This window comes from Eumetopias jubatus, unplaced genomic scaffold (assembly GCF_037043125.1).
Source record: "Eumetopias jubatus isolate StellerSeaLion01/CBP00866 unplaced genomic scaffold, mEumJub1_p1.0 scaffold_2, whole genome shotgun sequence".
NCBI classification, from domain to species: Eukaryota; Metazoa; Chordata; class Mammalia; order Carnivora; family Otariidae; genus Eumetopias; species Eumetopias jubatus.
The window spans coordinates 171524658-171538386 of NW_028274808.1; the positions used below are offsets into that span (position 1 = coordinate 171524658).

General features: G+C 45.3%; 1 protein-coding gene across 1 annotated transcript in view; it reads left to right on the plus strand.

The window, feature by feature from the left end:
• The first annotated feature begins 3631 nt into the window (after positions 1–3631).
• Positions 3632–13729, plus strand: part of RELL1 (RELT like 1) — a 62848-nt gene continuing 52750 nt past the window's right edge. The window contains exon 1 of the mRNA XM_028089183.2: positions 3632–3850. Within this exon, the coding sequence (XP_027944984.1) occupies positions 3763–3850 (88 nt within the window). The 5' untranslated portion in view covers positions 3632–3762. The remainder of the gene's footprint in view (positions 3851–13729) is intronic.

The window sequence follows — 13729 nt, forward strand, 5'->3', positions numbered from 1 at the left end:
TATTTTTGGTTGTCACAACTTGGGGGGGGCGGTAGTGGAAAGAGCACTACGGGCATTTAGTTTGTAGAGGCAGAGAATGTTGCTAAACATCCTACAGTGCACAAAACAGTCACCCAACACAGAATTATCTGGCCCATAGTGTTTTGATAATTTTGAGAAACCCTTCCTTCTAGCCTGACTCTGGCACCCTTCATCCTCCCTGTTGATTTCTTCTTATGGCGTAGAATCTTAGGGCTGGATGGCACCCCCCCTCCCCCGAGCCTTTGATCATTTACTAAATGTTCAGTGACTCTCCCCTCTGGCCTCCTACCCTCAGCCCAGTACTAGAAACATGGTACATGCTTGCTGTCAGATCAAAATAACCCTAGGTTTTATGAAATATCATTTATTCCCTGCAAACATTTATATATATATACATATATATATTTTTTAATTATCAGCTTTTCTCCTGGATATAACCTCTCAAAAGGAAACATGACTACATCTAAATCACAGAGGGAAGAAATTCTAGAGACTTTCTGCGGAAGTTTGTTCAACATTAAGTAAAGTAAATACCAGCCAACTGAGTCTTACGCATTTAAATGATGGTGATGAAAATCACCACCTTAGCGGCACAGAGGAAAACAGGAAAGTTTTCTACTAAGGGGAATGATTAACTGAATTCTTACAGAGACACTGGAAACAAAACAAAACAAAACAAAAGCCAACAAAAAACAGAAAGGACAGTCCATTGCCTAAGTTTGTAAACTTGATTCCTCCAAACTCTTATTTATAACCTATCCCATAAACATTCTCCTTGAAGAAAAAAACACGTAATTGTTGATGCAGAGTTCAAAAAGGCTAGGTTAAGTATGTAAAGACAGACTAAGACTTTGTATTGGAAAAAGAGAGCTGATTGGCTAGTATTTTGTTGTATTTTGCATTTTGGAGAAGAACCGTATAAGCAGAAGTTCAAGTGCAGGCCTGCAGTGAGCTGATCTTGGATTTGAGTCCCAGCAACACCATGGAGCAGCTGTGTGACTTGGGTAAATTCCTTAATTCCTCACATCCTGGTCTTCTCAGCTTTGAAGTGAAGGGCAGTAACAACACCTCCCCAAATATCAAGTTGTGAGGATTTGATGAAGGAACACAGGAAAAGTGCTAACTGTGGGATGGGGCTAAATCTAAGGGATGAATAAATGAGAGCCATTGTTAACAGCTATTTCTACCTTTTAATATTTTAATTTTATTTCTGAAACAAATGGGAAGATCCCTTAGCCTCATGGTGTCAATTTTTATTTCCTCAGAAGAAATGTGACATCCCCTTCCTAATGTAAAAAACTTCCATCACATTGAGGTCTTCACATTTAAACTAAAACAAACAATGGCTTTTTAAATTGTGCAAGCAAATCTGTAGTGGTAAGTACCTGGAGAATAACTGAAGCTTGATTTTCTTTCCTTCCTTCATCTCTCCCTTCATCCCTTTCTCCCCCCTGCCCTCCCTCCCTATAGTGGAATGTGCAAATGCACATATATGGGGTTATGTGACAGGAAGGTATCTACAGAGACTGGGTCAAAGAGCCAAGTGTTACAAAAAAGTCTGAGAAGGGAAATTTCAGAGCCTTGGGTTTCAACCCTGGTTCATACTAGGTATGAGGTATCTGGCAAGTCACTTAACTATCTCTCATCTCTAAAGTAAGGGGCTTGATAGACGGTTACTAAGGTTTCATCCAGCTTTAATTACAGGGTTGTATTTTTATTTCTGGAGAGCCATGAGTAGACATCCAATTCAAATATATTGTTTAAAATGGCCCTGTCTTGGGGTGCTGGTGGAGTGTGTGGCTCTTGATCTTGGGGCTGTGGGTTTGAGCCCCAGGTTGGGTGTAGAGATTACCTAAAAAAAAAGGTCCTGTCTTTTTACTAGTAAGTTCAATCTGAAAAAAAGAGTGAAACATGATTCATTTTTCAAATGATATTTTACATTTTGCATAGATATCTTGGTTCAAGCATTTTGCTGCATTCTAAGTGCCAAAACCTGAGCTGGCTTTATGGGTATATGGCCTGTACACAGGGCTCCATAACGGCTTTAACACCTGCTATTGCCATCCCGAAATTCTTAGTAAGTTTTGAACAAAAGGCCCTGCATTTTCATTTGACACTAGGCTCTGCAAATTATATAGCTGGTTCTGGCTACAGTTTACAGTTTAATTTCTAGACCCAGGACTCTCTCCTTTTTTAAGTTAGAAACCTACATGGACGTTTTCCCTCTGCAGCCATTTTCAGTTTTTAGGGTGGTATAAAACGGCTTCACCTGCCAGACTGCAGGATGTGCCCACAGCTGAACAGGACCCACAGTGCCCGCCCTTGGCTTCCAAGGGCAGGGGCTCCCATCCTTCAGCCCCAGCTATCTGTAGTGGCCCAAGCTTCTGGGGATTCCCACATCCGTGCCAGTGTTTTTAAGAGTCTATGTTTTTCCAGGACTCAACAAGAAGATAAATAGTCTTCTTTTGAAAACTGGAAGATGACAGTCAAACCAAGGAAGAGCCCCATTCTGTGAAAACCCTCAGACCTCACCCCCCTCACCATGCCTGTGATCTTGAGCATTGCTGAAGGCCTGACCACCTGGCTTCAGGGGTCTCTCAAGTGCAGTAAAGAGGGAACTACTCAGAAAGGCTCTTGTCTAATCAATGCACATGATGATTCAACTTCAAAGTCACTTCTGACTCTTAGTGTGTGTTGTCATTGAGCACAGCAGTGAGCAAACACCATGAAGACAAGTTAATTCCAGTTTAATACAGTGTCCCGTGGGTTTACTCAACGGCCGGTGGAATGGGGATACTACTCACCTCACAGAGCTGACATGAGGATATAAGGAGATCGTAAGTGACGAGGTACCTAAAGAACTATTTCGTGAAAGTATTTGCAAAGTGCAATGTGGGCGCACGATTTAAAAAAAAAAACAAAACAATTTGTTCCTGCAGGTATGTATAGGTTTGTTCTCCAAAAGGAGCAGCTTAAAGGAAAGCGGACATAGGAAGAAATTTGAAGGATTTGCCTTTTCTCCTCAATTTTCAAACAGTGAAACTTCACGTACGGCGCAGCGCCCCTCTCTGGACCAGTCACGGAGGGGAATGCCAGCTGAATAGAAATGACAGCAAAGAATTAATGCCCACTCCGATGATGGTCAAGTCAGGCCATCTAGAGCTTCCTGTCCCGCTCTCTCTCTTCCTCTTCCTCCGCCCGCCTGCTCTCGGCGAAGGGCAGGATGAACTGCTGAGACCCTGCCCGCTCGCCTGGCTCCCGCGCAATCCCCGCGTCTGCGCTGAAGCGGAACTCGGAAACGCAGCAGGCGCGGCGAGAAGAAGGGGGGACCAGGCAGAAGTGGGCGTGACCGGAGCTGCCGGAGGGAGGCGTGGTCGGACCTCGGTGGGCGGGACAGGAGGGGCGGGGTCATGGCCTAATCAGGGCGGTGGCAGAGGCGGTGGAATTTAGAAAGGAAGCGGGCGCCGCGGGGCGAGGCGGGGCCAGGCCGCGATGGGCGGGGACGAGGGCGGGGCCACAGGTGGGGCTCGCTCCCGGGCAGGCGGAGCCGGGGGTTTGGCGGGGAGAGGCCGGGCCGAGCCGGGTGGGGGGGGGCCGGAGAGAAGGGTGCTGTACGGGGCGGGGTTCACAGCGCGCGGGGGCCGAGCCCTGCTACTGCGTCCGCGGCCGGTTCTCGAGCGGCACTGCCTGCAGGATCCCGGGACGCGGCGCCCGGTGGGTGGAGGGCGAAGGAACGCGGCGATGGCCCCAGGAGAACTCTCGGGGTCCGCGGTCTTGGCCGCCGCTGTCTTCGTGGGAGGCACCGTGAGTTCGCCGCTAGTGGCCCCGGGTGAGTGTCCCATCGGGGCCTGGGCGCTCGGGAGGAGGCGAGGGGTCCGGACGGCAGCCCCACTGCGCCCTGAGCTGCCCTTGCCCTGGCAGAGCCGCGGGATCCCGACGCTGAACATCAGGCTGTTGGAGGGTGGCCGGGCCGGGTGCGGCGCGGCGCGACGGCTCCCGTCCCTCCCTTCCCGCTTGCCCGGGATCTGCCTTCCCTTTTCTCGCCTGCTCCTCTGAGGACCTGTTACCCCTAGCCCGCCCCTCTGAGCTGCCCGGGGTGTAGGGACTGGACCTGGTCTTGGCTTCCGTCAGGGCGCTTGCCGCCAGGCTGAGCACCTTGGATCCCCGCGGACCCCTTGCCGCACTTGTCCTCAAAGGCCCCGCGAGCGGAAATCGACACCGGCGACCGGGTGCGCTGTCGTAGTTCCCCCCCACACCTTTGTTTTATATTTTAAGACCTTGGGGATTTCCGTTTCTTTCCAAGTTTTCATTAATTGTAGTGGTTGATGGATTCTTGTAACAGGTTGAGGGCTTTCAGATGTCTTCCCCACATATCCTGGATAAATCAGGCTTGGGAAAAGGGAAGGCACGTTTGTAAACTTAATTTTTTTTTCTTCTTTGAGTCAATTCCTGTCACCACAAAGGAACCTTCTGTGGTCAGAGCAGGAAGCCTCCAGCAGAGACCATAAAGTGTCTTCAATGACGAATTTGGAGCAGGAGTTTTTAATTGAAATCTAAGAGGACGTGTAACTTTTACGAAAGTCCAGTCTTACACTCTTGTTTTTATGGCTGTAGACCCCAGGGATTTCTTGCCACTGGTTTCCCTCTTAATTGCCACTTTACAGCACTAGTTAAATAATAATAATAAACGCATACCTTCTTGGCCAGTTGGGGTTACCACAGCCTGGAATCTTACGTCAGCAAGCTCTTCCAAGCTTGAGCGGCTCTTCTTCACGTCCAAATAATAAGCATCTGGAAGCCTTCCAACCGTGACTATCTCCTCCATACAAACACATACACTGCTCTTTACTCCTGAGAAGATTTGAATCTCTTACAGTTTAAACTGGCTTATCACTTTGGCCTTCACTTTTTCACAGAAAACAACATGTTAGGAAGGCAACAGGATGGAGAGTATGTCTCCTGAGCCTTTATTAGCAGACCCGTATTTCCTTCAGTCATCCCTCCTGGGGAAATGGAAGCTGGTGACATGTATTACTGGATGGGAGATTTTGGTTTTCACCCCATGTTTCATGGCTGAGACAAGGGGGTGCATCATGAGGTTCAAATTGGACTCGGGGTTGTAGAACATACTTAGTTGCCCCAGAATTTGAATAGCTTAACCTGGGAGTAAAATTGTTAAAAAATCAGCATTGGATGCATATAATCAGCCATCAGCCAGGGATGTCCATTCCTGGGTTAAGTTTGTGTTTCCGATGGATCTCAGCAACACTCAGCTCTCAGGTTTGGAATGTGATGAAAAAAGTTCTCATCGCGTTTTTTGATGAAAGTTTACCATTGAAGAACAAAGTATCTAAAAAGGAAAGAGTACAGGGTACAAAGGTGCCCGTGTGACTAGAGGCCTGTATGAAGAAAAGATGTCCTGACCAGCTAACATCTGGTCCTCTTGGAATCTATGACGGTATTAATGTTTGTAGGTAATGTTTTAGGAAAGTAGGAAGAAGGAAATAGGCAGCAGCGTTGAATGCTTGCTGTGTGCCAGGCTTTGAATTGGGCGATTAATATGCTTTCTCTATACTTATTTCTCAGAGCCCTATGAAGTTCTTATTTATGGTGAGGCAACTGAGGCCCAGAGCAGTTAAATAATTGGCCCAGTCACATAGCTGATGTATCAGTCAGCCTTCAGTCAGAGAAGCAGAACCAGTGGGAGGTGAGCGTGTGTGTATGTGTGTGTGTATCTTTATATGTATCTTTGATAACCTAGCCTGCTTGATTCCAAAGTTCATTCTCTCTACTGTACCCCACTTCTCCCCAGAGAGAAAATAGAACAGAAATCAACCTCAGCAGTCTTGTTGAAATTCTAAGATCGGAAGTGTAGGACATCCTAAAACTGTAAGCATGTGGTTAGCAGAAGTTGGGAAGCAGAGAAAAGGACAGATAACTTCACAGTGGGTAGTGACAATGTCTCTTTCTTTTCCTGCCCGCTAGAAGAATCTCGTTAAACTTCTGTCTCTTAGAAGTCGCGTTTGAAACTGTATACCACAGGCATCAGAAGGGATGATTTTCCACATCTTGGCTTATTTATGCCCTTAAGGTTTCTGGTTACTCAACCTTTGGGCTTATTAGTTTCTCTACCAGACAATGGGCACCGCCTTCTAGAGAGGAGTGGGTGGAAAAGGTTTGGGGGCGCTGAAGAGAGAATGGCACTCTCCTAGGGTTTTGTGGGCTTCCATCCAGGCTCCTACTCCTCATCTGATGCTAAAGATAAGCTTTATTAAATCCTGGGTTCTCCTTTGGCCAGGTAGCACTCAAGCCATGCAGCCACAGAATAACATAGTCAGTGGACAGAATGTTTTGAGCCAGCATCCTGGGAGCTGAGACTTCCATACCCAGATCTAATTTAAAGAGGAAATGAAAAATTTGAGAAGCGCCTTTCATTCTCTTCTCCCCCTTTTGCTCCCCCTCAAAGGAAATTAATCAAACAGATGATGTGGGCGTTTCAGTAGTTGAATTCAAATGAGACAGGCCAAAGCCCCAGGCAATAGAAACAAAAATTTCATTGTTACTTTTTAAAGAATTTGGCTCTGATGTTGAAGCTTACTTACATGTTAAGACAAAAGAGAAATTATTTAAAACTGACAAAAAATGATTTAAGTTGTCATTGGTTAAAACTATTATGTTGAGTGGTTTCTAATTATTTTAGGGCACTTCAGTAATTGGTAAAGATTTGGTGGGCTCCTGATAGTAGGGAGAATAAGGAGTCTGGTGTGCCAACAAGGACTAAACTTGGAATTTGGAGTTGGTTCATTGTAGACACTTCACTCTTTTTGGAGGAAGGATGCAGCGTTTGTTATACCTGTTTTGTGGCAGGCTCTAGTCTTGAGTATTCAGATCATCTGATTCTTCAACACCCTGTCAGCTATGTGGTTTTATTCCTGTGTTTATAGATGAGAAAATCGGGTATCTGAGAAGTTAACTTGAAAAAGTCACTCAAATATTTAAGTTGGATTTTGACCTTGAGTCAGATCTGTTAGCTTCTGAAGCCTGTTCTTGTTATTAGTGAATCATTTTGGTTTTCTTGCTAGTGAGAAATTTCTTTTTATTCGAAGATATTTATGAAGAATCACCAAGTAATAGGCTAATGACAAGATAGAGTGGGAAGAGCACCAAGCTCTAAGACAGCCCCGGAGTGGAAGTCAGGGAGAAGCCCTGCCACTTCGGCGAGTGGGGCTATCCATGACTCTGTTTTGTTACCTGTACAATGGGTATGTGCTGGCTCCTATTGTTGCCTGCCTTACCCACTGCCAGTGAGCATATCTCTTATCCTTTGTATTGTTTCTTTCTGGATTTCTTTCCCATGGTGTCCATTAGGCTGGACTTAAAATGTCAGCCAAATTGTCTAATAAATGTAGACCACATACCCTATAAGGTTGTCATTCTGGAGGTAGTGGTGGTTGTGCAAAGACAGGTTCATTGTACGTTTATAAAAGCCCAGAGTGGCACCTCAGAGATTCATGAATTTGCTGCCATTGACTGGGAGTTATGTAGACAGGCCTTCTTTTTCCACTTCCCTTCAGCTAAAATACAGTGCTCTTGGTCCTTTTGGAAAAGTCTCCCAAAGATTTAAAGATTTAAAGGGGAGACAATTACCCCTTGGTCTTGTTACTCCAAGGCACTCGCCACTGTTAGTGTATTTCCTTCTTGTTTTCTCTCTATTTTTTTTGCTTGGATAGGATCGTAATGCAAATATAATGTTGTATCCTGTGTTTTTCTTTCTCCTTTTTTTAAAAGATTTTATTTATTTACTTGAGAGAGAGCGAGCAAGCGCGCACAAGCAGGGAGAGCAGCAGAGGGAGAGGGAGAAGCAGGCTCCCCGCAGAGCAGGGAGCAGGATGGATGTGGGTCTGGATCCCAGGACCCTGGGATCATGACCTGAGCCGAAGGCAGACGCTTAACCGACTGAGCCACCCAGGCGCCCCGATCCTGTGTTTTTCATTGAATATTATATGTGAGGTCTCTCCATTTCCCTACCTTCTCAAAAAATTGCTGCATAATATTTCATTATATGGATTCACTGATTTTGTGACTCTGTTTTAGATTTCAGTTGTGGCTAGTTATTTTTAATTGAATTTGAATTTTCAAATGAATTAGTTTTATTTTTGAAAATTTTAAAAAAGATTTTATTTATTTGAGAGAGAGCGAAAGAGCATGAGTGGGGGGGAGGGGCAGAGGCAGAGGGGGAAGCAGACTTCCCACTGAGCAGGGAGCCCGCCTCCTGGCCCCACGCAGGGCTCGATCCCAGGACCCTGAGATCATGACCTGAGCTGAAGGCAGCCTCTTAAGTGGCTGAGCCACTCAGGCACCCCTCAAATGAATTGTTTCAGTGAATGTCTGTGTGTAAAGCTTTGTCTAGGTATCGATGATGTCCATGGAAAAGGAGTTCTTGGAAAGGGGGTGTTGGGGTCAAAAGTATTCATCTTTTTGAGACCATTGATGACACCAGTATCGGTGGTCTGAAGGTTGTCCCAGTTTACTTCTCACAGCAGTGTCGAAGGACTCAGTTTTCAAACTGTTGGCATTGTCTCAGAAAAACACATTTGCTAATTTGTAAGGCAAATAGTGGTACCTTGATTGTTTTAATTTGTATGTCTTTGATTACTGGTAGGTTGACTATGTTTTCTAGTATTTGAGCCATTTGCACATGCCTGTAATTCTTTTTGGACAATTCTGAAGTCAGAAAAGCTCTGAACACCAAGTTTTTGAGGCTTTTTTGCATACCCCGTTGGTGGTAAAACCTAACCAGAACCAATGTAAGATTCTGGAGTACGTATTCATTTCACCTAGTTTGAATATTACTAAATTTTGCTGCAGTAATCTCAATAAATTTGATTTCAGAGTGTTATATAATGTGTGCTAAATGCATTGCATTACCTTTCTAGAATCTACAAAGTCTGAATTTCAAGGCACATCTGACCTCCAGGTTTTCAGGGAAAGGATTTTGGTCCTGCATTTCCTCTCCATGACTCATTTGTTCTTGTCTGTGGGCAGCCAAATGTACAACTGCTTAAAATAGTAAAATATCCTATGGAGGAAAGTAACTCCTCAAATGAGTGGTACCTCATGAAAAGAAGCACTGTTTTGGTATCCTAGTGTGGAATCTGCTAAAATAAAGATACCCGGGCAAAGCTGAGATTTTCTTTTTTCTCGGTGGCTTTGGGGATGGATGCCCACTATAATGGCAACTTTATGGAGAAGCTGGGCTCCGTTTCTCCTCTGCCGGTTACTGACATGGCTCTCTTTGTAAGGGGGAAAAAGCCAGAATCTGCCCAGGGACTTTTTGGGGAGGGAGGGCTGGATAGAAAGTGGCAGATACCCCAAGCAGACTGAGTTTCTCTGGCGGTCATCTCACCTTGAGAATCCTTTTGTCAAACTCTGTGGAACTCAGGGCAACTGGTTTTCTGTTGTGCCTTCGCCATCCCCCAAGGCCCCCACCTTCTTGTTTTTGCTCATCCCAGGATTCTTTTTTTTTTTTTTTTTAAGATTTTATTTATTTATTTGAGAGAGAGAGAGACAGATAGGGAGAGAGAGCACAGGCTGGGAGGAGAGGGAGAAGCAGGCTCCCTACTGAGCTGGGAGCCTGATGTGGGGCTTGAACCCAGGACCCCAGGATCATGACCTGAGCCGAAGGCAGACGCATAACTGGCTGAGCCACCCAGCCTCCGCCCGCACCCCCCCCCCCCCCCGCCATCCCAGGGTTCTAAACAGCAGCAGCTCTGCCGACTTTCCCCTCCCATCATTCTGTTTGCATGCTCCTGTGTATATGCATTCCCACCACTAAATAAAATGCCATTGTACGAAGGGGAAAAAATCTGAACCACTTTCCTCATCTGTATTAGGGAGAAAATGTGCGGTGTTATGACAATTCCATGAGCTAAAACACGAGAGTTCATGGCACAGTGTTTGGCACATAGTAAGTGCCAAGAAAATATATTATTATTATTTTGTCCTGAACCAAATACTACCCTACCACCACTATCTGCTGAGACAAACTTCGTAACTGCTCCAGCATTTTCCTTTCAGGTCCTCTGCTATTGCCTGAGGCATCCCCTATCTCATCTAGCTTCCCAGCTCCCGCTGAGGCTGGTTGTGTAACGACAGGGGTGGGGGGTTGAGGAAGCAATGTTGGGAGCACCTGAGGCCTCAAGGGGGGAGGAATAGGGACCAGTGGGCTTGGCAGGGAGTTCTCTTGGGATGCATGGGGTATGGGGGGCTGAGCCATTAGCTACCAAAATTAGGCAAGGAAGGAGAGAAAGACAAAAGGAAAAAAACCATTGCCTTTATAAGGGTAGAATGTGACATTTTGTTTTCGAAGAGTTCTGGAAGATTCAGTTATCTGGTTATCTCTAGCCAGTCGATCCAAAAGTATAGTCATAGAATTCTGACAGTGTTCTCCTAGGATTTGATGTGATCATTCTCCTGACATACTTTGTGATTATTCAGGGTTGGACTGATCATTGTTCCTCTTATCATTGCTGACTAGTGAATTTTGCATTGAAGTAAATCTTATGATAAATGTAGTTTAATAAGAAGTATATTTAGTCTTTGCCCCCAGTTCCTGGCACAAAGTTCCTCAAACCCTTAGAAGTTCCCAGGTGGTAGGAGTGTCTTTTGTCATTCATGAGGAGCCCCCTTAGAGGGGATGCTCTGGACTCAGGGTGGTACCCTAGGTAGCCTCAGGATGGGGCTGGTCCTCTGAAAGGTCATGTGATTGATTAGAGGATTGGACCTTTCAGCCGCACCCACCAACCTCTGGGATGGGGAAGAGTTAGGGGGGAGAGCTTCTGATTAAGTGCTTTAAACAACCTTTTGAACAAGACTGGATGAACTTCTGGGTTGGTGAATGCCTGGAGGTGTGTGGAGAGTAGCGCATCTAGAAAGCGTGGACATTCCACATCCTTTCCTCATACCTTACCATATGTGGCTTTCCTATCTGGTTGTTCCAGAGTTCTATCTTTTCTAATAAACCGGTGATCTAGTAAGTCAAACGTTTCTCTCAGTGTTGTGAGCCGCTTCAGCAAATTAATTGCACCCAAGTATGGAGTTGTGGGAACCTCTGCTTTATAGCCTGTGGATCAGAAGCACAAGGTGACAACCTGGACTTGGAATTGGCATCCAAGGTGAGGGAATGGGCAGGCTTGTAGGACTGAGCCCTTAACTTGTGGGATCTGATGCTCTATCCAGGTAAATAGCCTCAGGATACAATTATTGCTTGGTGGTGCTAGGAAAAACACGTACTGGAATGAGGAAGTAGAATTCTGTAGCATTAGGGGCTGGAAGGAACCTTGACCATCTCCTCAAAGCTTATTTAGAATTGAGGACACTAAGTTGGCCTAGCCAGGACTTAAGCAGGTTCCTTTACTTGGTCTAGGACTCTTCCCATTGTGTTAAAGCTGGCTCTCTATTGACGTGGCCCCAGGTTTGCTGCTTCTGATAAGGCTCCTTGGTCTACATTTGCACTTGATCCTCATGCTGGTTTCCCAGCTCTCCGGATCTAGGTAAGCAGGACTTGAGATGCATGACTTTGGCTAACTGACTTATGGGGCGATTGTGGTGTTTTTAGCCGTAAAACTACTTAGTTACAGTCAGAGGGGATTTTGGTGGTCATCTTGTAATTAACCCGCTTTCTTTGCAGATGGGGAAACCGAGCCCCGAGGAGTTCAATGGCCTGTGGCAGTCAGGAACAGCATTAGCCTATGGTAGAGGAGCAGACCATTAGGTTTGGTGAGGAGAGGGCCTGTGTATGTGTCTTGGGCACTGTCCACGGCTAAGATCCAAGCACAGGACCTAGAATAGAGCAGACACTTAAATACTGGAAGGAAGGAAGCCAGAGTTGGAATCCAGGTGTCTGACTTGGCTTTTGGTTTACAATAAAGTGAAGGGTTAGGCTTTCCAATATTCACCCACAAATGTTAGCTATAGTCTCCTCTCTCCGTCCCTTCTTGAATTAATAAGAGGCTGTTTTGTCTGCCAGCTTCTCTGGGCCATATTGTTCCCCAAGCCTGAGGTGCAAAAAATCTGGTCATTGAGGAAAAAAAAAGAATGACGATAAAAGTCAGCAAGTACTGCTTCATAGGTAAGTATGGTAGGACATTGAAATGTTTGGAAGTGTTAATGAAAATTTTCAAAGCAAAAGTTCTCAAAACCCAAATCCATTCATGAAACTGTTTTCAAAGGTGAACTAAATTCAGTTGTGTTTCTGGAACCAGTGTACCAAAGGCATCTGTTAATGTGTGTCTGTCATGTTCCATAATACTTTATATCTTTCTTTTATGCCTTTGTTTCACAGGACAGTGCTTTGATATATTTATTAATTCAGCAAATGTTAGTAAAGTGCCTTACCGTGCGCAAGGCACTGGGGATGAAGTGATGTGAACAAAATAGACTCAGTCTGTGCCTTTATGGAGCTAGCAGGTTCTCTGGGAAGGTGGTAAAACAGGCAATAATGATAAAGTGTCTTTAGTATGTTTGGCACGTGGCCCGAGTACCTAACCTGGGGCTGGGGGTGGGATGAGAGAGTCCAGTACAGGTTGAGCAAGACTTTCGGGAGGAAATGAAATTTCAGCTGATCCTGGTAGAAGTGTTGGCATTAGCGAGGTGAAGAGAACGAGTGGTCAATGGAAGAGAGAAGGAGAGAAGTCTGGTTAAAACATAGATGGATCACTGGGCCCCACCCCAGAGTGTGTGACAGTAGAGGTGGGAAGGGACTGGAGGTTTTGCTCTGCTCATACATCTCCCAGGTGATGCTGCTGGAGTATCATACTTGAGTGGGGAGGTAGGAGGTGGAAGAAATAGGGAGCAGTGTGTCTCTTAACCAGGAAATCCCTCTGTGCTTTGCGCGCTGTCCACATATTGTTCCCCTCCCACCCTTCAAGCTGAGATCAAGGGTGGCACTCCCAAGAAACCTTCCCTCTGATTTTATCTCCTGGGAATGGATGCGCAGAGTCCATGAAGCCCTGTGGCATCCATCCTGTGGTATTAAACATTAAGTTCTATGCAGTTTTCACTGCGTCGGTCTGACCAGCGGTCCTTGGGGCAGCAGAGCATGGAAGACATGCTCAACGGTTTCAAGGCTTGATCAGATTCTTGCAAGCTCTCTGAGAAGCAGGCTGCTGTAGTCTCGGTCTCTCAGTGATGAGGAAACACATTTACTGAGGATTCACCAAGATGAAGAGAAGTGAAATGTCTCACTCACGTCACAGATGAGGGGAAACCACAGCTAAATGGATGTTCCTTGTTCTCAAATGTTCTCTATTATTATTATGTGAAATTGTATGCACTGTGTGCTCAGCACCACAGGTAAAAGGAAGGTTGTATATTTAATCTTTTTTTTTTTTTTAACTTTTTCACCGTAGGCCCATCTACTCAAAGGAAATGAAGGCATCAGAAATTGAATGCAGGTTTTGCTTTTTAGTGGAAAATGGGCTGTTTTCCAAGGAATTCTTTAGGAATTGTTCTTTTTGCTTTTAGAGTAAATCTTTGAATGGAGTAATTCAGTTTACATGTCATTAGGTTTATAAATGAATTTTTAAAAGTTTTGGCATGAGGGGGATATTAAGGAAAAATGGACTTCAGTTTCCTAAAAGATACAGATAAGACAGTTATGCCATTACCCTTCTTAACAGGCCAGATAAGTTTAGCTGAGTGGTTGAAG